This window comes from Stigmatopora nigra, chromosome 14 (assembly GCF_051989575.1).
Source record: "Stigmatopora nigra isolate UIUO_SnigA chromosome 14, RoL_Snig_1.1, whole genome shotgun sequence".
Classification (NCBI taxonomy): Eukaryota; Metazoa; Chordata; class Actinopteri; order Syngnathiformes; family Syngnathidae; genus Stigmatopora; species Stigmatopora nigra.
The window spans coordinates 12,176,086-12,199,542 of NC_135521.1; the positions used below are offsets into that span (position 1 = coordinate 12,176,086).

Sequence of the window (23,457 nt, forward strand, 5' to 3'; positions counted from 1 at the left end):
ATAACAAGTTTCAGTATGGGATTTCAAGGAGGATGCAATCATAAGGGAATCAAATGTCTCTGACTTGCTCAAAAGGTGAAAAATAAGCATGTAAAACATTATCATAACAATATAAAACAAATAGTAAACTTCATTGCTACTTCGATATCACTATTAAAGTACTAACCCAATTTATTCGACACATTTTTAGGTAATTTGCCTATCTATCATGCTTCTTTTTACTTGAATTGAGTATGAAGAGTTACTTTAACCAGCAACTAACATATTAAATATATACCTTACTCAGCCTGATCTGTGTTTGTATAAAGTTGGAATTTTGACTGGGTAGATACTGTAACCCAAGCTGGATTTTAAACAAACCAAGGTGTATTGAATAATAAAGGCTGAGCTGAAATAACATCTATGGACAAGAACTGCCTCCAGAGGCATGTGATTAAAGCTCTCCTCAAGAAATCAATAAATTCTTGCATATTTTCAACTGTTACAACACAACATGTGTTTGTTTTCAACAGGAGCCCCGATAGGTCACCTGATTACGAGAAAAGGTATTATGTTTCATTGCTATGAACATTATTAACTATTGCTAAGAGGTTTTCACTTCTATTCATACGGTACATTCTGTATTTTCTGGACTACAAGTCGCAGTTTTTCTCATAGTTTGGCCGGGCCTGAGACTAATACCTCGACTTATATGTTTTTTTTCTTGTTGTGATTTATATTATGGGCTGTAGTCATCTTTAAAACTCTTGTGTTATCTAAAATCTATTCAGCCCGTTTATGATAAACTCCAGCACCCATGCAACCCTTGAGGATAAAACAGTTCAGAGAATGAATGCATAGTAATTAAAATATGTTTCCAAGTGAAATTATCACCTAAGTGTATTTAGAAAACGAATCAATCAGTGATTTTTTCCCATTGACGACAATGGACGTCTAATCCACTTGAACTGCACAGTCCCTCATTCAAATGCATGATAGATGTCTTTCAACAAAAAACACTGAGAACAATAAATACCCCAAAAAAATCCTGTACTTGAAAAGAGGAGATTCTGAGTCAGAAAAGTCCCTGAAGAAATGATCAGAAAAGAACCACATCTGCCCTGATCTGATCTAGGAAAACCCCTGGTTTATTGTATGTATTTCTAACAGTCATCCATCTGGAACAATAGATATGGAAATCAAAAAGGTCTTCAGTGATGTATGATTTAAGACTTTTGGAGTTGTAAACGGTTTCTTAGTGATAAGTGAAGTGTTTTGTAATGCTGGCGACCAGGATCTTGATTCAAGTCCACCCAAGAAAAATCCAGGCACTCCTGCTCCCAAAATCCATCCCTGGTGTTCCTCCTCTCCACCCTCTTTGTCCCCGGAACTTCTCCACTCTCTCCTGGGTGCCTACCAGCGCCTTCACCCTGCATCTGGATCGCAGTAGGGCGATTTTATACTCCACTGAGCCGATCATCAGAAACTGCGGTAAAAAAACAACAGAAAACAAACAAATTATCAAGACTTTTTTGTCGTCGTCAACTCCCCGATTGTGGTTACTATTGTCGTCGAAGATCAGGACCTAGATTTTTGGGATACTTATCCGAAATCCCCCAAAAAGTTTTAAAACTTCTCAAACGTCATCGTGTTTTTATTTTATAGAGTCGAGTTTTGGAATTTGACAGTTTTATTAAACACGTTGTGTTCCAGGGAATAATTTAGGCTGCGATTTTTCTGTGATTTTTTTTCTTTTCTTTTTTTTGCTCCCTGACTTTTTTGGAGTGAATGAAGTGCCTGTTTTTTTTGCCGAAGGAAAAAGCAACGCGTCTCCATGAGGAACATTGGCTTCACTTCCATTTAGATTGCATTTGTGGACGCTTTTTTACGTTTTGCACTCAGCGAATTGATCACTTGATTTAGTTTTTTTTCAGTTTGAAGTAGATACAAAATGAAGACGCTGCTGTTGCTGTGTGTGTTTAACACGCTGGTCGTGTTTTGTATGTCGGCCACGGCGGAGCAAAAGTCGAAAAACTGCAACGATGTTCGAGCTGCTTACAGTTCCAAAGGCTTCAACGTCAACGATGTTCCCAACAAAGGAGTGAACGGTAAATTTGAAGTGTTTCACTTTCCTGAGCAATGATCTATACATGTTAATTTAGAGAGGGGGTTGTAAACATAGGGCGCGAGGCCCGGTATTGGCCCCCAGAGATCTTCTGGTGGGCCAGTGGGTAAATTATAATGAGCAAAGATAAATGAACAAGGTAAAATCTTCTGTATTTCTTTCAGGTGACAAAAATGATTTTATTCTGGTGCATATACGTAAGACTTCATCATTCATTTAAAAAAATCAACATTTTATAATCCTTCATAGAGCCAGTGATTGATGGTAATAAAAAAAAGCTCAATCCACGAAGACCTTTTGTCCACTTATGTAAATCACATGTTGGGTAACTATTAGGTACTAGCTAATTATTATTATTAACACTAAATATGTACAACAGTACATACACACAGGCCACAATATTAACTTGGAAATGACCCAAAATTTATGTCAACATACTATGTGTTTGCCAGTCAATTATAAATATTTGTCTGTGTATATATATATATATGTACGTATGTATAAATATATAAACATTGTGTCTTTAAATGTCATGTTTATACATTTTCTAATGAATACATTTGTTAAAGAAAATGTATAAAATTAAAATGAATTAAAACAGAAATACAATGATTATGGCCCCCATTAACACTTTAAACTTAATTAATTGATTTTAGATAACGCTTTTCCTCACAAGGATCACAGGGGGGCTGGCCTGCACAGCCTGAATTTGTTGCCAGCCAGTCTCAGACCCTCCGGTACCCAGGGAAAACCCACAGAAAACATAGGCCAATTTTGAGACATTTTGTCCAGGTTGGCAGGTGGCAACACTTTATTGCCGCAAACCAGTAATAGACCATTCATTTAGGAAATACTTGAAAGTTATTCATAACAATGGAAAGGTATAATCAAGTCACACGCTGTGCTCCTCACTGAAAAAATCCAGTCTGTGTTTATTTTCAAGCTTCCTTGTAAAACTCCCAAGTCGGCAGGTAGTGAGGAAAGGTTTTCCGGACTGTCAGTCTTGGTTAAAGAGTGTTTTCAAAGTATAGTATGACGTCTTGGTGTATATTATCTACAAAGCAATGCTGATCAATAATACATTGATAAAGTGAAAAGCCTTGTGCAAAGTTTGATAAACAGCCTTTCCCTTTACTTGTCAAATTTGACAACAGACATTGCTTCTCAGGAACTTCAGATAGCTTTTTTTATCACGTTAGACAAACAATTTAAGCCTGGTAAGAACAAATCCCCTTGGCATAGGTAATTGTGAGTTAAACCATAGTAATGGAAACAAATGGGGGTGACTTTTACAGTGAGGTCTGGGGTGGGGGAGCAAAGTTGGGGTTTGAAATTCCACTGTGCCCCGCATACTTCAAATCCCTCCCTTCTCTCATTTCCTTTTTATGGTCGTTAACTGAATATGCACACATACCCAGACTTGATTTTGTTTCAGTTCAATTTGATTTCCAGTTTTGCAAATTCCTTACTTAGAAAGTTTGTCAACTAAAGAATAGCAGTGTCATTCTGGTGTCAACAATTGATTTGCTAGTGTTTTTCATTAACTGTATCATCTCTTCTTGGCCCTGAACAAAGGGCATCAACATTTACTGTACTTTGCACAATCCCTACGAACAGTGTTATAAACAAATTCCAAAGCAACTGGCAATTTACTTTATTACAAATGAGATCATTATGAAGGGTAAGTACTGTAGATTTTAGTCATTAGGATTAAAATTGGGTGGAATTGTCAAATAAGTGATTGCTGAATTCCATGACATTTCTCAGTGTTGGTCACTTTTAATTTTGTTTCATGCTATTGGAAACAAAAATCCTTACAAAGCCAGATTTATTGGACAGGTTTGTGAGCCATACCCGTGTTTTTCCCTTACAATAGATTTTTGTTGTGTGTACGTCTGGGCCAACAGTCTCAATGAGTTCCCTTTGTCATAGATGGTGACTGAGATAATTCATACATTCATGTCTCAAGGTTCTTAGACGTTAGAGCGAGTTGGGAGTGGCTGCAAACTTCTTCAAAAGAACTACTCTTAAAATCTCTAATATAGTTAAACCTGGGGGCGAAGATCGTCCATGTTTGACATTTGTCCAATCACATTTGCTAAAGGTCACAGTTAACAGTGCAGTATGTTAAGATCCCAACCCAAGTTTAAACCGTTATTCTTGAATAACAGCTTGTATTTATTTGGATAGACTACATGTTTGCCAGGTGCTTGATAAGTACTTCTTGAAATATTTACTGGCACTCCTACACTGATTGTAAATCAAACTGCTGGAATATGACTCTTAAAACAGACACAGAATTCAGAAACCTGCTTGTTACAACTATGGACATCTTGTGTTATTGTTGGCACGACACACCAGTGGGGATGTTTGTTACTGTTAATGTTACTTTAGGGGCTTTGTTGAGTCCCGACGAGGTACAATAAAGATGTTGTAATGCAGTAAAAGTGAAATGGAAACCCCGATTGCTTCAGTGGAGAGCAAATTAAGTGATGGACAGTAACAGCAGGCTGGAATTTTGAATTCCTTGTCGATCACATTGAATCAGTGTCATTCCTCTTTCTCCATCCAAAGCCTAATTTCTTACTAACTACAGAATGTGGTGATTTATTTAAGCCACTTCTCTTAAATTCAAAGTGTGTAAGACTCCTGTCATAAATTTGAAGCCTGTCAGGTTACTCATTAAAAGTGACAAAAGGTCATTACCTTTTCATTTGCCTTGTTTCTTTGAAGTATAAATTGTGGACGACCATGAAACTGTAACTCATGGTACTAATGTGAGGACCCTTTGCTATGTCATGAACAGTTTAGTTTCCTTAAAGCAGTTTTTCTAGTTTGAGCAATATGCTGATATTTTTTTTCTTTGGAATCAACTATAAAGAAAGAAGGAAAACATTATGTTGCCCCAAGGCTTGATGTAATGTTTAAGTTACGCGGCAACAACAGAGGGAGAATCAGTCCTTACTGTTAATCAGTACATTGCATAATGTCTGAAGTTTCTGTACATGGGCTTCAATGTCAAAACCTTGTAATGCAGTGCCTCTAAATACCTGTGAAGGAACTTAGTGTACACAAAGCCTCCCACGACTTTTATTATCTAAAGGTCAGTATATAACTGGCCCACCTCTGAAGGACTGTGGCCTAGTATTTTAACTCCAGTGATAATTAACTATTAAACAACCAGATAAATGTTTTGTATGTGCTCAAGGTCAATCCCATTAAATCCAAACGGCCTTCTGTGTTTTAAGTTGAACCACACTTCATGTTTATTCATGAGTTGTAGGTGCCACACTTGGTTTTGCATTCATATCTAATGCCTTTTCTTATTTATATAGTTTGTTTAGGTCATGTCATTTACATATTTTAAGTGTTGAGCGACCAAATTAACCTTTTTCGCCCATTTATTTTGATTTTAAAGGTTGCACATTCCAAAGAGTGGCTAAAAAAAAGTTGACCTTTTGAGATTTTTCTATAGGGTGTGACTCAAACTGTGACAAAGCACCCCAATAATGAATTTAGAATCTTCATATCCTCCAGGTAACAGTGTCCTAAAAAGGTGTTGACAGACACATCATTAAAAAGATTGTGGTTACTTGCTTGAAGGGCCCCCTCTGGACTGGTCTCCTATTCGCTGGCAGTCATCATGGGATGAATCCTGTCGCGTTTGGCCCTTGAAATTTGACATCTCCCCTGTTACTACTTGCTGAGCCCTAAGGATAATAACTAAGTTTAGATATCATGAGGCCAAGGTCTCACGAACCTAAGGTGCAAAGGGGGGAACCTGGCTTTGACTTCGGCCATCTAAAAGGAGGGTGGGAGTCCTACTACACGTGCCTGTCAGCTCCACTCTGTCTCTCCCCTCTTATCAGCTTCCTGTGAACACAGCAGGGCAGCTCAGACATCAGTGGTTCTCCGGATGCTAGCAAGTACTTATCACTAACCCAGAACAATACAGCAAATCAGTATCCAGGAAAAGTCTTCCCTTGAATTTGTTTGAAAATGCCAACATTTATGTGTCATTGTTATTCCTGGTTTTGAAAAAGTCATCATTTAAGTTTCCCTTCTCAAACTCATTTATTATTCTCTGTGTGGAGTCTCGGTTCAAGAGTAGTTTATCCACTAAAGGCCTGCTATTCCATCCCTGCATCTTTTTGCTTTAGCCAATACCTCTACAAATGGCCAAGTGAGCAAGAGATCAGTGGGGGGTCGATACTGCGTGTGGGAACAATTGAGCACCCCCTTATATTCTAGTCTGCCTACCCCCCACCCCAACACATTCCACACCGGACCACCAAGACCCACACTCTGGGAACCCCAGAGCTGGGAGCACTCGATAACAAAGCGTTCCGGAGGAATTGACCAAGGCATGTGGAGAAAAAGAGTGGGGTATTTGACTGACAGGAAAAAGTTTGGACCAAGGGAAGTTGATCTTAGTGTCCTTGAGACTCGGGAATATAGGCAGCAGACAAAAAGCACATATGCACATACCATATTGTCCCCAGTGTAATATGCACTTGTGTATGTATTAATTGTTGTGGTAGTTTTAGGGGCTGATGTGTCATATTTTTAAACCAGTAAAATGCAAACTGTAATGTAACCAGTAATTGGTAAGTTACTTTGTTTGTATTAAAATGAAGAAGACTTTGTATATGACAGCACACAATCATCTGTTACTGTCATTAGTTGCACCATGGTACAGAAAAAACATGCAACTGCTGGATCGGATCCGACCTTGTGACCAAAAACAATACTCCAAAAATATTCATATCATAACTAATTGTTGACTAATTTAGTTTATAACTTTTTTTTAATATAACATACTTTAATCAATTAAAACGATTATTCGTTGTTTAGCTGAAGTTTTTACAGCGCTTTGTTCTGCTATTAGGCCTACTGTGTACTTTTTTTTACAACTTGCTCAAGCTTTTAATATCAGTTGTTTAGTTGAGAGAATGTAATACCAAGCTGTAATATTATTCAGGTCAGAGTGAGTTGCAGATACGGTGTCCTTGGGGTTTTGTTTTCTCCCGTACTTTACGAATTGCTGGGAAATTAATCTCCAAACCTCATTGCCAGGACTTTAAGATGGCGCTCCTTGCAGTTCCAAAAACCTCTCTTGCACCCCCGTTTGTTGTTGTGAACCCCGCCCCCCATTTCAGACTGTCTCAAAGTCTAAATTTGATCCATGATATTCAAGTGTTTCTTAAAGACTATTGGGCGTTAACCATCTATTTGACTTGTTGTTCTTGAAGCCCTTTTCCCAAATAAAATGCTTGGAATAGAAATAGATCTTGTCTATTGGTGGTTTATGAGCATATCCCTTGTGTAGATCCTTTCACTAGTAGTGATGTTCTGCCAATACTCTATGGTCGGATATGAAATTGTGGGCTAGAGTGAGAACATATTGGTTAGACAATTCCCCTCACGTTTGTCATGTCATTGGTGTAAACTGTATGAGAAGGAACAGATGATAAAAAGTTAAATCTGTTTTAATCAAAGCAGCTCTTGCATTGTTAGGGATTTGTGCATTTGGTCGAGGTCCATAGAAATTGAAAGAAAAGGAGAGTGGAGCCAAGTTCTTGCTTGGGTGTTTGGGTTGAAATCTACTGCTGGTTCGGAGCCAGACAAGCTGTAATCCTTGCTAATTACTCCAAAGTCCTACAAAAAAAATCACTCTCTGATGAGACCGTTGCTTATGTTTGATAACTGAAATTTAAGTCGGTTTCCATGTATTCTCCTCATTCTTCTGTGTAGATGAATTTAAATATACAATTCTAACATTTAAGGAAAGAACAGGAGGTTTTCATTCATTTTAAATTGTCCAAAAAGCAACCGCCCCAAAAAAAAAAAAAAACCTGAGGCGGGTTCTTGGCTGCTTAACATTTTGTGAATTTGACTCATGATGTGATGCCATGTTTAGAGCAAAACTGAAAAGTAAAACATGATGGAAACAATGGCAGGCTTCCTGCTGGCTTCAGGCAAAAGAAGCGCACACATGAAAGATTTTTGTGTTTAACGATGGCTCTGAGGTTGCAAATCATTCGGTCAGTGCATTTTTGGTGTGATATGTGTTGGCAGACAAATGTGTTTAGTGGGAGCTCTAGTTGTCCCGCCAGGACTTGAATTATTATCAACAAGCTTAGATGCAAATAGACAAAATGGACAAAATTCCGAAAATGCTGTACAATTCTTGACTAAAGTCCATAACACCCAATGTATTGTTTAGGGTTAGACTTTCTACTTTCTTTGACTGTCACTTCAACTGGTGTCCAATGTCGTAAAACCCAACAGGTATATTAGAATCTTTGTTGCCTCTTTGTGTTACCCAGCGTACAGAAACCTAATCTTTTACCTGACCCCCTTTTGCCTGGAGCATTTTGCTTGGCCATGTACTACTTTAACATCTGGTAGATAGCACCTTGTTTAGGATATTGTAAATATATTCCACGCATGAGATTTGAAGTATTTTGTATTACGCCTTGTCTAAAAGTTCTTACAATTTAGAAGATTCTGACTCTATATTACATGCCCTTTGGGCACATTGTTCTTGCATGGCCTAAATAGAGTGATAGTGATGTCACCTTGATTTTCTTGATTGCAAAATACCAAGCTGAATCTTTATCTAACAAGGGTTCCATTGTACAGAATCCTGACTCATGCAAACACTTTTTTGTTGTTGCATACATGCCATAAGCATGCTGATAGCCCGAAGGTGATATTGTAGAACAAACATGAAAGACCTCCAAACATACAAACTTATGGCTTAATCAATTTTTAAAAAAAATACATGCACCAGCACCTGCATTAATCATTCATATTTTTGCAAAGCCTGTGTATACAAGTCTCAGATGTGGTACTTATTGCCCAAAGGACAGAAAGTACAGTTTGTTAGGCAATGTTGTCTTATGCATGGAACTCATTGATTCTTTTTTTCAGTGTGGGAGGCATTTATCATGTAACCAGTATAAGGGATGACCTGTAAATCTTTATCTTTTACTAATCATTAACGCATTTGTTTGTTTAGCACTGTCTGTTCAAAAAAAATCAGTTTGAAACCTAGGAATCATATCTACCATATCCATTCATATATAGTATGAGTAAGAATAACATGGAAATGTCAAAGCTTTCAAGTTATAGACAATTCTACACTGAGGAGTTACATTTGTCTCATGCTGTTTGCACATAGAGGTCAGACATCTTCTAAAGAATATTTCAATGGTCAACTGTGGGGCGTTTTTGAGAGTGGCAACACAGAACAGTGGTAGACCTTTTTTTCTTACTGATTTGTAAATGCTCTCAGGCAAATGTGGGAGCAAGTTGAAACCCTGACAAAGCAGTGACCTGGGAAGTGGTGCAGGCAGGGAGCTTTTGTCTCCAGAGACAAAGCTGGAGATGCCGGCTCAGGACAGGAGAGGGAAATGGAATGAGAGGCTGCTGTGATGTTGTGGAATCTCCCCAGGCGCTTCTGGGTAAATGTTCATGGATGACAGCATTTTGGAACACTCACAAGTGGAGAATTTTAATTGGCCAGAGGCCCCAACTGGTTTAGTAATCGGTAATGGACTCTGGTAACAACTTAAGAATGTCTATTTATTTGGGTGAAAGGAAAAATGTCAATAAATAAAAATTGATATTTTCACAGAATGTTTTAGTGGAAGGATTCACAGATGGAATCATTAAAAAAATTGGCACTTGAATGTTTTCAAGGCAGTTGTTAAAAAGTGGTAATCCTCAATTTATATTGTCGCCTCCACAAACCATGTCTTTGGCTTCAATTTTAAATCTATTCTATCCAGACATGTCTACTTAAAGTGAATGCACAACTTCCTGCTTTTTTTTAGTTCATGTAATATGTTTCTTTACAGAGCTTTTCCATCAACACTTATTTCTATTTGGAGTCAAACTATGTCAAAATATCTAAGCCAGTGTCTCTCAAACACTTTTAATTTAATTGTCAATGATCCACTGTGTGAGAGGACAGAGATAAAGTTGTTTACATTTAAGCATGAAATTTAAAGGTTCCCACTTTGCTTGATTGTTGATACGCTTTAACTAATAATGAATAAAGTCATGGGACAGCTGGAAGGGCAAAAGCCACATCTTTGGAATTTCTTGCTCATACAAGTCATCCAGATGATTTAATGTCAGATAAAATATTTTATACCTTAAAATTAAATAAACTACTGTGAGCCAACTATTACAATAGCAGATCGTCAGTATATATTAGTCAGTCCCATAAAATATGGGACAAACATTGACCAGAAAAACTAATTAAGATAGATTGTGGGGCACAGTTCCAACATAGTCTTGTGCTTCTGGACCTCTTCAGGGAGTTGGACTGAAACTCATTATTGGTTTTGACATTTGGCTCTAAAACTTTTCATCACATTATCTTTTTAAGTGGATCATGTGTTGACATTGTAGGTGGATACATTGCCTTGCTCTCATTATCTTCATATGCTCACTGCTGTGTCTAATAAAGCTTATAAAATGTAATCTCCTTTTTGGTGATTCACCCTCGATTCTTATTATACCCATTTAGGAATTAGTATATGGAGGGTGTAAGATAAAAGCCATCTAGGTAAGGGTGTTGCCTGCTTTAGAGCTCAGATGACCACAGTCCGTGAATGTCATCACTGTGGCAGTTGTAACATTTGTTTTTTTAACAATGTTCTGAAAACTCATTTGTGTATATGACACTACTGCAGAAGTGAGTGAGTATAGGTGCACTAATGTGAAAATTCAATGATGTCCACGGAAGTCTGGGACATCTGAAAACCGAGGCTCCACTGTATAAATATGTCACTAGTTGGACCTAGATGTCTGTATATGTGGTGCTAGTGGATATTTTAATAATTAAAATTGAGATCTGGAATGTTTATATCAAGGCTTTGATACGAAGAATCTTGCAGACCTTCACTTCAATATCTGGGGATTATTTACTAAGCAGTCAAGTGTAAACAAGAAAGGAATGTTACGTCTGTAAGGCGTGCAAATTTACAACAATGCGGATACAGTCTGATCTGTTCTTTGCATGTTAAGTGAAGCAGGGTCTTATGTTTGTCTTTGTTTTGCATGTCATGAGAGTGTTTGGTGCTGCCTTTCATTAGTCCTTTTGTAGACGGAGAAAATGAAAATGAATAACGGCACGCTGTAGCATGCCTTAATGGTTTTACATTGCAAAATAGTAGTCATCTGAAGTTTAATCAGTATGTACATAATCTCTGGCCAAAGTTCAGTTCATTATTTACAAATGTTGTCGACTGTGTGGAAGCCCTGACAACCGCAGGGTTCCAATTACAATAGAAGCAAGCAAACAGTCGTGCAATGTGCACTTATCCCATGGTTTCCTTTACAGCTCTGCTAATAGATTTGAGCAATGTCTTGAGTTCAAGAAAGTACAGAAATAATCCCCATGGGTCTTTCATGACTTCAGATAGAGAGAATTGACCACTTGGCCTTTCTATTTATACTTTTTTTGCTTGTGTCTGCGACTTTTACGACTCTTAATTGCCAGTATGTCTGGGTGGATGTGTGTTAGTGGCATTATTATTGGATGACTGAGGTTTAGGCTCTATGTTACTATGTGTGGTGGATGTACCGGCTGGTAGACAAGGGGGTGGTCAGAGGACAGGACCTCTCTCAGAGGAGTGGCTGTTAACCCTTGACCTCGCTGGTTAAGCCTAGAGGGTGATGGTGGCCAAAGGCGTAGGGCATGCAAGCGTTGGGTGGGGGGCTGCATCCTGATGTCTGTCTGGTTCGGGAGCACATGATGGCAGGCAAGGAGGGCGGCAAGGTGTCTAATCTGTTTTTTGTCCGTGAGGCGTTTTCACCTCCCCCGCCATCATTCTTCTGGGGAAAAAGCATTTGGGGCAGAACAATGTCAAAGGGAAGTGTCTTATTTTATGAGCCATTTAAAGGGAATGGTGGTTACCCTACAAAAGGAAGCCAGAAAAGTGGTGGAGTGCTGATGAATGCCATGGCGCGCAGTCACGATTGTTTACAAGGTGCTGTTCTCTTGTTTTGAGCACCATAAATGGCTATTTTCCTCTTCAGAATGACATCCCAACAAGGTTTAGCCTCTGTGTCTTGTTTCATCTTTGAGAGGCCCCTTAAAGGAAGATTCAGTCCACCCAACATGCACACAAAGACTATTCATGTCAAGGAATGTGCAGGAAAATGATTGGCAAAGCTCGCTGGTAAATAAGTAACTCTGATAGTCCAGCCTGTTGTTGACTTTTCTACTGGTACTCAGTGTCTTGTACCTCAATCTTATTTTTTTTGGTGTTTTTAAGACAAGAAAGATACTTTCATAATATGCCCGAACTAAGAACCTTGAGTTTTTTTAAAGATGTGAATCTGTGAGTTAACAATGCAACACTTGTACAGACATTCCTGTGAAATATCGACCATCTCACTTTATTTGTGTACTTTGGTAACTAGGGCTATTTTCCATGTGGATATAGCCCTTCTGAGTGCTGTGCGGTGTGGCTCCTGCTGAAGGGTGGGGGGTGGCCAATTGGATGTCTGTTAGACCTAAAAGTTGAGAGTGTGTGTAGCCCTTGGTCCCAGTGCCTCCAATCATGCTTGTACAAAGAGCCATGTGTTGAGCAGTGATGTGATGTGTTAATATATTTAAGCTGAGGCTGCTCACATGCACGTGTACATGAGCAGGGCCTAGTTGGATGGTCAACGGTTGGAGTACTAGAGACTTGTACTGTATAGACAGAGAAAAGCAGGTCATGGTGCCAGAGTGTATCATTCTGTTCTAAACATTTGATTTATTTATGACTGTGAATAATCTCAAAGTGTTTTTAACCAATTTGGATGGTGCCCCTAGTGTTTAGACTGAGAACTTGGCTGTATGACCTTAGAAAAAAGTTTGCATGCACCTCGACTTAGGGGAAAACTAAACACACCACCATACAAGGCCTGAAAGGATCCATGTTTATTGAAAAGGAAACATTAACCCAGTTGCAAACACAAAATACAGTGGTACCTCTACTTACAAAAATCGAGTGATTCCAGAAGTGAGAGATTTGACAACTATTAGCCCTATTTCGTTCCAATACTACCAATAAAACTCTTTAAAAATCATATATTTACCAAGTATACCAATTTTGTATGAGAAACACACACAAAACCTGAAATGTAACTCCTTTTTTTTCTCACTTAACATCCAACATTTACATTTTCTGTTTTCTCTTTTCCAGGAGCATCACTGAAAGTATGTCCGCAAGGTTTCTCCTGCTGCACTGTAGAAATGGAAGAGAAGCTGAGTCAGCAAAGTCGTTACGATATCAAAGCCCCTGTCTCCAGACTCAGCACCAATCTGCAGTCCACCTTTCGACAGAGGCATGAGCACTTTGACAGTAAGCAAACCAACTAACACAAACACCATCTATTTGGTCATAAAGTTTCGTCACACTATTTGGCACACACCATTTTTGACAGACACTCCCACCTGCCATTACATTACCCCCCTAAGCGGAGACAGTCGGTCTATATCCACTAGCCGGTCAGTCCACCTGTCTCTCAACATCTCAGTGCCCTCTCTCGCCCCCTCTACTGGCTTTCTTTCTCTAGAAAGACCACACACATCTCCAGATTTGTGCTTCCTTTTCCTCAGTGCATGCTCACATGTGTGTACGCCAGTAAATAGTGGGATCAGATTTCACTTATATATTGCGGAAGCACATGGGAACAGGCAATGGAGCGGAATCACAGAGGAAGTGGCATAACTTTTAACTCCTCTGACCTATCATATACTGCCGTTTTCATGGATTTATTCCTGGTAAAAAGATAAGAGAAGGTCATTGGGTTTGTTTGTGCATGTGGGACACCATTCTTGTACGTGCGGGCCTGTGCATATGGAAGTCGCAGACCTTTCTTTACATGTTTTGGGTCTACAAAAGAGAGTCAAGGATTGTCAGTAACAGGGTGAGTGTGTATTGCAGCCAGATGTGAACTGGAATGTGACGTGTCGGAATGTAGTGGCAGCTCACACTATCCCGCCCCTCGCTTTCTCCTTTTTCCTGCCCCTTTGTCCCATCTCATGCCTCTCATGACATTCCCTGTCATCCCACTCAGACCTTTCTTTTCTCTCTACGTATTTGTATTTTTCATTTTTTCTTGACTTTTCAGTGTGTTTTTTTTACTTACACATGTCATTAGATATTCTCTAATCATTCTATAGTACAGGTGTCAAACTCAAGGTTTTAACATCAAATTAAATATGTTGGAATAATAAAATAAACATTCCCATTCTCAAACAAAAATGCTCTGACGGAAAATGTACTAACATATAAAGTACATGCTACTGCAAATGTTTTTAGCAGTCGTGTTAAACACTAAAATCCCATGATTCAAATATGTCTATATATGGTAATCATTACATCATTGTGGAATCCTGCAAGTTATATGATCCGTTTTTCAAGTCATGTAGTTATCTTGGAGGGGTCAGCGCCAGCTCAGAGCTGAGAGTGAAATTGTAACCTGCTTTTCATTCACCTTTTGTGCCCCCTATGACTGCAGGAAGCTTGCGGGCGGCTCAATTCAAACTGTTAGATGTGGGATCTCTTTACAAAGGCCTGCTGTTTTTTTTTCCACTTGCTCCATTTGACACCTCTAACTGCTTATGTTGACATGTTCATGTTGCTGTCCCATTATTTACTTGTTACACACCACGACACTCAGGAGCTGACTAATAAAGTGCTTCTTCTAGTATTAGATCTTTGTCAAAAAGATTAACTCATTGGCTGCCATTTTCAACAGTATTAGTCTAATACATTTTGACCAGGACAAGCTGGCAGTCAATCTTTACCGCCATCCCTCTTACTCAAAATGGGATAGACATTGATAGGTTCATTAATAATGATTACTAGCGCTGTCCATGGTAGACAATGAGTTAGTTGGCCAAAGTGTTCTATTGGAAAATGTGGCAAATTAATGACCTAAACCCTGTTACAGCCTGGTGAGTTTCTAAAAGAGTAATACAGTGGTACCTCTGATTTTGATGAATTGGAATTTTTGTCAGTCATTGAACAGCTCCAGCACCCCAGCGACCCTCGTGGCATCATGAATGAATGAAAATAGAGTACCATTAGAGGGCATCCATGTTCTCCACTTGAAACAAACACCACTGGATTAAACATACATCTTTTGTATTGTAGTCAATGAGTAGTAACTGCTTTGCATAAATGCATAAACACCGTTCAGCCATAAATAATGATTTTAAAAAAAAAAAACACACATGACTACATGCATTTCCAGACTTCCAAACTCAGGAAGTGGAGTATGTGATTAGACACGCTCTCACCCTAGGCCTGGAGCAAGAAGTCACGGCCAATTAGGAGGCAGAAATAGTTCTAGCCGCTTTGCCACGATCTCGGGCCTGTCTGTCTGTCTTAATACGCTGACCCTGTCCAGCAGTGCAGGCTTACATGTGGAATTCAAAAACGTGGATTAAGGCTTCTCATCAGAGACACCCGTCCCTAGAAATCTAGCAGCAGGAGTGGACAAATCGCATCCCATGAGAAAAGAGTGAGGAGCAAGAACTAATTGGCACAAATAGGGGTGCAATTACGACTTGGGTTGGGATTGGGAGGAGCGGTCTTTAAAGTAAAATAGGTGGGGGTGGACTTGGGAGGAAGTTGGAGGGTGGAGTGGGAGGAATTCTGCTTCCTTCATGCTGTAACCAATTCAAATCATGACTTAGAATTTAGGGCTATAAAAACCATGTGTATTGGAATTGTCAAAATAGGCTCGATTTGGACATTTGCTTTCTACATTTTTCAACATTGCTACTTCAAGGCTATGAATTGCAATATGAAATAGTGGAATAAATAAAATATAGAGAATGATAAAAAATATATAGAAGTGAAACTTGAAAAGAAAATCTTTATATAAACAAGACTAAAGTATAATGAAAAATATCTATGTCTCATTATCATTGTGCCTGTTATTTGTTTGTGGTCTTTGGCAAGAACAGCCGCTTGCTTGTCTTTCTCCCTTTTCACATCCATCAATTCTTTTTTGACTGACTTGAAACTTGTTGGTACTATAACATTCCACGGTTGGGGGGTCAATCTTTATTAATGAAGAGTAGCACTTGGTTTCTTGCCGTCTACTATGTGTGCGTGTGATTTGGGGGCTGCGGTGTTTCCGGTATCCTTGGCAACACAGCAGGGATTTGGAGTTAAAAAAGCCCTCAACTTAACCCACCCCATGCTGCCCTCACTCACCCCCCATCCCCATTTTTTTTCTTTTTAGTGTGTCAGTCTGGAGTGGAAGTGACAGCATTACGAGGGGACCTCGTGTGTGTGATTGTGTGTATATGTGTGTGTGCATGTGGCTGTTTGTGTGATTGTGTGTGTGTGTGTGTGTGTGATTGTGTGTGTGTGTGATTGTGTGTGTGGTTGTGTTTGTGTGTGTGTGTGTTTGCTTGTGTTTGTGTCATTGTGTGTGTGTTTGGTTGTGTTTGCGTGATTGTGTGTATATGTGTGTGTGGTTGTGTTTGTGGGATTGTGTGTTTGGTTGTTATTGTGTGATTGTGTGTGTGCTTGGTTGTGTTTGTGGGATTGTGTGTGTGATTGTGTTTGTGAGATTGTGTTTGGTTGTGTTTGTGTGATTGTGTGTGTGCTTGGTTGTGTTTGTGGGATTGTGTGTGTGATCGTGTTTGTGGGATTGTGTGTGTGTGTGTGTGTGTGTGGGGGGGGGGGGTGATTCAATGATTGTGTGTGTGCGTGCGTTGGTACGTGCGCATGCTTGCCGGTGGCAGGGGACGTTTAGTGTCTCCTCCTGTGAGAGCATGGGAATTTTACATTTCAAAGGCAGGCATGGGACACCCAGAGAAACTGCAGTGGGACAGAAGTTTTGTCTGCACGCGGCTAGAGTGATAGAAAAGAGATGAGTGAAAGGGGGCTGAACGCGTACGCCTGCATGCATGCACGACTGAAGGCGACGCATTTTTCAGTGACTCTGGAATTCTCATTTTGTTCAGATTAAGAGAGTCGGGGGTAAGGGGGACTGGATTATTGGGGGGGGGGGGGTGACGGACATTCCTTAGGATGAAGTAGGTCATTGTTCCTTGTCTACTGAAGGGAGATCTCTGAAGAAACTGATGAAGTGAAAGCAGTGCGGCGAGGGAGATTTTGGGATGGGTGAAGGCGCACAGGTCCATATATGGGAGGGGAAACAGTTCTCATTATTCAGTAATCCTATTGAAAAAAATGCCTCTGAAGGACAGTCTAAGAGAAACTAGGAGAAAGAAAATCAGTGGAATGTGACAACAGAGAAAATGCCATTGATGGTCAGTTTGATGTGAGATGTCCCACCCAGTTGACTGGCTTGTGTGCATTACTTGGCAAAACATTTTACAATACTGTGCATTTGACAAACAAGTTTTTGATCCTTTGTGTTAAGGCCAGCAACATTCTTTTACTTTCTCTCCTTTGCTTGTTTGAAAAACTTGGAGTGGACTCACAAAAAATGCACCTATTACACGTACCTGGCTTTTTGTGTAGCACTATAAGGAACAACATTAACCAAGAAGGCTGGGTTAAATGGTTATACACTTAAAAGTTGTTCCTAAACATTTAAAAACAAACAGTTCTTAAACATTAAGTTTGAATCTTTTGTATTTTTAGATGAATAGAGCTGAATTTGATTAAATTCACTCTAAAATGATTTAGAACAATTTATTCAGCCAATCTTTTGCTTACCACTAGAGGGACTCAGTGTATTACATTATGGGAATGTGTTTGCTTTTCGGACAATTTGGTTGATGAAACATTTCAGAATTGTTACTACTGACTCTGTAAAAAAAAAACATCATATCTTAAAGATGTAGAACTCTCTTTTTGTCTTTGGAAGAATTCAATTTCTAGTATCTGCTTAAGATAAAGATATTTTATCAGAATGTCTGTTTCTCCATATTTTTAATGACATAACCTGAAAGTTATTTCATCAATATGCCTCTCTTTCTTTTTCTTCCACAGAGTTTTTCCGGGAACTTTTGAAGAATGCAGAAGTCTCGCTACATAGCATGTTTGTGCGAACCTACGGGATGATGTATGTGGAAAATGCCGAGCTCTTCAAGAACTTCTTCGAGTCCCTGACACGGTACTACGTGTCAGGCAGCGCGGCGGTCAACTTGGAGTCCATGTTGTCAGACTTTTGGGCTGACCTCTTGGAGAGGATGTTCCGGCTTGTCAACGTGCAGTATGAATTCAGTGATGCCTACATGGAGTGCGTGAGCCGTCACACAGAACAGCTGCAGCCATTCGGTGACGTGCCTCGCAAGCTGCGCATCCAGTTGACGCGCGCTTTTGTCGCGGCGCGTACATTTGTGCGTGGCTTAAACCTCATGCCCGAGGTGGTCAACAAAGTCTCTACGGTAAGAGTCCACGCAATGCACCTTTGACAGCAAAAAAAAACATGCGCCTCAAAACCAACAATCAAAAATATGTTTACGGGTGCTCAGACTTTTGGTCGCCGGTCTAAGTACTTTTTAATATCTAAGTACTGTTTAATATCTAAGTACTGTTTAATATCTAAGTACTGTTTAATATCTAAGTACTGTTTAATATCTAAGTACTGTTTAATATCTAAGTACTGTTTAATATCTAAGTACTGTTTAATATCTAAGTACTGTTTAATATCTAAGTACTGTTTAATATCTAAGTACTGTTTAATATCTAAGTACTGTTTAATATCTAAGTACTGTTTAATATCTAAGTACTGTTTAATATCTAAGTACTGTTTAATATCTAAGTACTGTTTAATATCTAAGTACTGTTTAATATCTAAGCACTGTTCAATATTTAAGTACTGTTCAATATCTAAGTACTGTTTAATATCTAAGTACTGTTTAATATCTAAGTACTGTTTAATATTTAAGTACTGTTTAATATCCAAGTACTGTTTAATATCTAAGGACTGTTTAATATCTAAGTACTGTTTATCTAAGTACTGTTTATGATCTAAGTACTGTTGAAAACAGTAGATATTTAGATGATAAACTCTCATGAATATAATTTTGAGAGCTGGTTTCAACAGTACTTAGATATTAAAGTACACTTTTTCACAGTCCGTGCTTAGTGGCAAACATTTATAAATACAGACGTAGGCAAAAACATACACACTATACGAATCACAGTACTTGATTAGTAGATGTCACGGTTCTGTCAAAAAAAAGGTTGTGTAAAAGAGTGTGAAAGTACAGTACATTATTCATTGAATGTTTGTCTTCTAACTGAACTGCAGGTCAGCGCGTCTCCCAACTGTGTGCGGGCGGCCATGAAAATGTTGTACTGTCCCTACTGCTCGGGCCAAGTAGCGCTGAAACCCTGCCAAAATTACTGTCTTAATGTGATGCGAGGATGTTTGGCCAACCAGGCAGACCTTGACGCTGAATGGAACAACTTTCTTGGTAAGTCTGTGATTTTGACCTTGCTTCCCCCTATTGGAAATTATTTGTATAACCAATTATTGCAGTTTTTTTTTCCTGACTTGGAAATTTACCCTTTTTGTCTATTTTAGATGCCATGCTTGGTTTGGCTGAGAGACTCGAGGGTCCTTTTAATTTTGAGTCTGTCATGGATCCCATTGATGTGAAGATTTCTGAGGCCATTATGAACATGCAAGAAAACAGCATGCAAGTCTCGCAGAAAGTCAGTATTTGCCCATGTTTTTGACACACACAAGAAATACAGATTCCTCCGTAATGAACATTTTTCTTTCGCCGACAGGTATTTCACGGATGCGGACAGCCTAAACCAAGCATGGCATTCCGTTCTAAACGTTCCGCCAAGGAGACAGCCTTCACTGGACGTTTCCGCCCTTACAGCCCTGATGCAAGACCTACCACTGCTGCTGGAACAAGCTTAGATAGACTGGTAAGTTGTGAGTGGATAGAAGGAGAACTTGATGTAGTTTTGTGAGGCTGTCCTTGATTTGTTTACTTTTTTTTAATAGACCAACGATGTAAAGAAGAAGTTGAAACATGCTAAGAAGTTCTGGTCAACTTTGCCAGACACTGTTTGTGCTGGGGAGAGAATTGCACCTGGGGATGATTGCTGGAATGGAACAGCAAAAAGCAGGTACAGGATTTCATTAAAATGGGCCCAATGGTTCAGGAAATGTGCATATTTAGGGCATTGGCATATTGGTCCTTGCTAAAATGGAAAACTGACTGATTTAAAGTTGTAACAGTTTGTGTTTTAAACCTGCCTATACCAAATATTTCAAAAAACAATCCTAAAGAGTTTCTGCCTACAATTCAGCCATGTTTTCAACTCTAGTTTTTTAAAACAAATTTCATGTACTTTCTTGTACATTTTAACAAATTTTATTACATTTCACTCTAAAACAATACATTTCAAAGTTTCAAATATTTGAATGGATACCATTATTTTTTTTTAAATAAAATGACGTGAATAAAAGATCACGTTAGGCGTTGTAATTCTGATAAATATAACATTATGCCCTTACTACTTACTAATGTCATTGACTTTATCCCTTAGGTATGAGGCTGTTGTCATTGGCAACGGCTTGGCTAATCAGGGGTCCAACCCAGATGTGGATGTGGACATTACAAAGCCAGACACTGTGATTCGAAGCCAGATTGCAGTTTTGAAGGAAATGACAAGTTGGCTCAAAGCTGCATATAGCGGCAATGATATTTCCATTGAGAACGGTGAGAATTTTAAAAACTCTTACGATGGCCACTGGCAAATATTTGATTTCATTTGTCTTTGTGTTCGTAGACGAGGAAGCCAGCGGAGGTGAGGAAAGCGGAAGCGGCTGCGATTCTCCATCCTGCGAAACGGATCGAGACATCTACTTTTCCACTCCACCCATTCCGGTGGATCCTCGGGTTAATCTGGTCCATGGAGAAGCATCGGCCGGCGTCACTTTGCGGGGAAGCGCCGCATTATTGTTCTGCGGGCTGGCCCTGCTTGCTGCCCACTTGAGATAAAAGTATTTGGGCCGTGAGACGACGAGAATGACTGAGAATGACGGAGCGAAGGGGGAAAACTGTCAGAAAGACTTTTTGAAACAAGGCTTCCTTCAGGACCTCGGACAGTTCTAAATTTGGGGGAAGAGGGGGAGGTCTCTTTTAACATTACAGTGATTTCACTTTTAATTATTTGCATGTTTTGAGGGCAAATGTGTCCTTCAATCGGATTATCATCCCATGAAAGTCACCTTGACTTTGTTATGGCTACGCTAAGGTTCTGTCTGCAACTTCAGGAAAAATATTTTGTCTTATTTCGGCTTATTTCAAATTTCATACTTCGATGTGTGCCTTCTTCAATGTAAAAAAAAAAATAACACATGGTACCTATTGGTGTCCTTCCATTATACAGAGATCAGAGAGTAATATAGATTTTAGTAGTTGTATTTCAACAGTGAAATTGAGTGTTCATTTATGAACATCAATTACCTCTCTGTGTGCAAACTGTGAATCTCTTTTATGCTTTTTTATTCCCCCCTCCCTACAACAGCCAGTATAAAATTCTGGGAATGGAGAGTTTTTTCACATGTATGCACTCTCTTTTTGGTTTTCCTTGGAAAGATAGAATATCTTGTTAGTACTGCAGCATTACTTCATAAACACAAAAAGAAAAGTTACCATATTACAGCCTAACTAAGGTCATAATACCTCATTTCACGCTATTTTAGTGCAATCTAGTTATAATGGAGTTGAAAGTGTTTGTTGGAGCAGAACCCTCCCAGTGTTACCCTTTAAAAAGGCAAAGCAAGTACCCCCCTTATCAAACCTCCCCCCGATTTTTGTACTGTAAGCTTAGTATACGACTGAAGATCTGACTTTGAAAAAGATCACATTCAACTTAGAAAACCAAAAGAGAGTGCTTCAGTCAAAGGAAATCAAGGACAGGTTGTTTTACTACAGGGTTTTTAAATAATGTTGAAGAGGTGCTGTATTTGTATAGCTATTTTTGGTATGAAGATATATATTAGGTACTACAATGGGGTTTCAATGCTAGTTTTAGGCAGTTGAACATATGGCCTTTTTCAGTATAATTGGAATCCTTGTCAACTTTTCAAATCTACTGTTCATGTTTGTTTGGTCACATCATTTCAAATTGTGGTTAAAATGATGACATTTTGTCACAAGTTCAACTCAATTGATGCAATTTATGGCATGGCTTTTTTGATCATTTTCATACATAATTGGAAATTTGTCAAGAAAGAATGTATTGATTTAATTGAATTCTGTTGTGGAAATTTAATCAACGCTGTTGTTATCTAAAAAAGAGGATTAGATATTTTTGAATTTTCTATTTCATCTCCAAGATTGTGGTCAAATAGCCTTTGTACATCAAATAATTCATTACTGGCAAATTTTCAGTTTTCTTTGTCACGTAAAAGTCAGTGTTTGATTCACACTTTTAGGGTTTACGTATGCAATCCTACCATTTTCAAGTGGCTTTCCCCATATATCTTAATGGACCTTCAACATCTGGCAACAAAAAAATGTGCTGTACATCACCATTTTGTCTGTTTTTTGGCTCTAAAATTGACAGGTTGATTGTAAGTTCACATGAAAATGTCTTCAAAACAAGTCTACAGTCCTGTCAATAAGTCACTGAGACATTTCTGTTGAAAATCACACATGGAAGGAATCCCTATGCAATCCGTTTCAAAAACCATGAAGCCTTAATTAAAAATAATGCGTTGCAACTGGATTTGGCAATACTGTACTTCAATATGGCTGACATATGAACATAGTAGTATATCTCTTAACATTTTTCCAAGTTCTTATGGAAGTCTTCATGACTTGCAGAATGGTTGCATTGAGCGAAGAATCCCCCCATCCCCCAAAAAGAAAAAAAAACTTTCAGAGTAAATGTTTTTTTGGGAAATGGTGTATGTCTGTGCTTGCGGGCCGGAGCAGCATTTTTCCAGATGGCAGGAGTCGGTCCCACTGCAGTATGTTGTGTTTTTTTTAACCACAGATCAACTTCAGTCTAGTGACTAAGTTGAGTTGGACAGGTGTTGGTAGTCTTTAGAATGTCTATGGTCCACAAGGAAACTGAATGGACTCAATCATCTCTGAGGAGGGACTGTGTGGATGACTGAAAAGAATAAGAGAAGTGTAAATAAAGAGCAGCCGTTTTAGATGTCTCTAAAAGAGGCCGTAACAGTACAACAGATTTTTACATGTCAGAGTATCTCCTAAATGTTATGGAAACAAGATGACGATAGATGTTGAATTGTAAGAAAAATGTATTTTAAACTACATTTCTTAGTCTTGTTGAAATAAAGCCAATATTTAAATGATTATGTGTCTTCTTTCTCATTGTTAAAATAAAACACTAATTGCA

General features: G+C 38.8%; 1 protein-coding gene across 1 annotated transcript; it reads left to right on the forward strand.

Moving 5' to 3' along the window:
* Positions 1-1,356: 1,356 nt before the first annotated feature.
* Positions 1,357-22,350, forward strand: gpc4 (glypican 4). Its single transcript, XM_077732954.1, has 9 exons — positions 1,357-2,087; positions 13,318-13,476; positions 18,103-18,500; positions 19,370-19,535; positions 19,646-19,776; positions 19,855-20,001; positions 20,081-20,205; positions 20,629-20,801; positions 20,872-22,350. The coding sequence occupies exons 1-9, from the start codon at positions 1,931-1,933 to the stop codon at positions 21,081-21,083; spliced, it is 1,668 nt and encodes a 555-aa protein (XP_077589080.1). The 5' UTR covers positions 1,357-1,930; the 3' UTR covers positions 21,084-22,350.
* Positions 22,351-23,457: the final 1,107 nt, after the last annotated feature.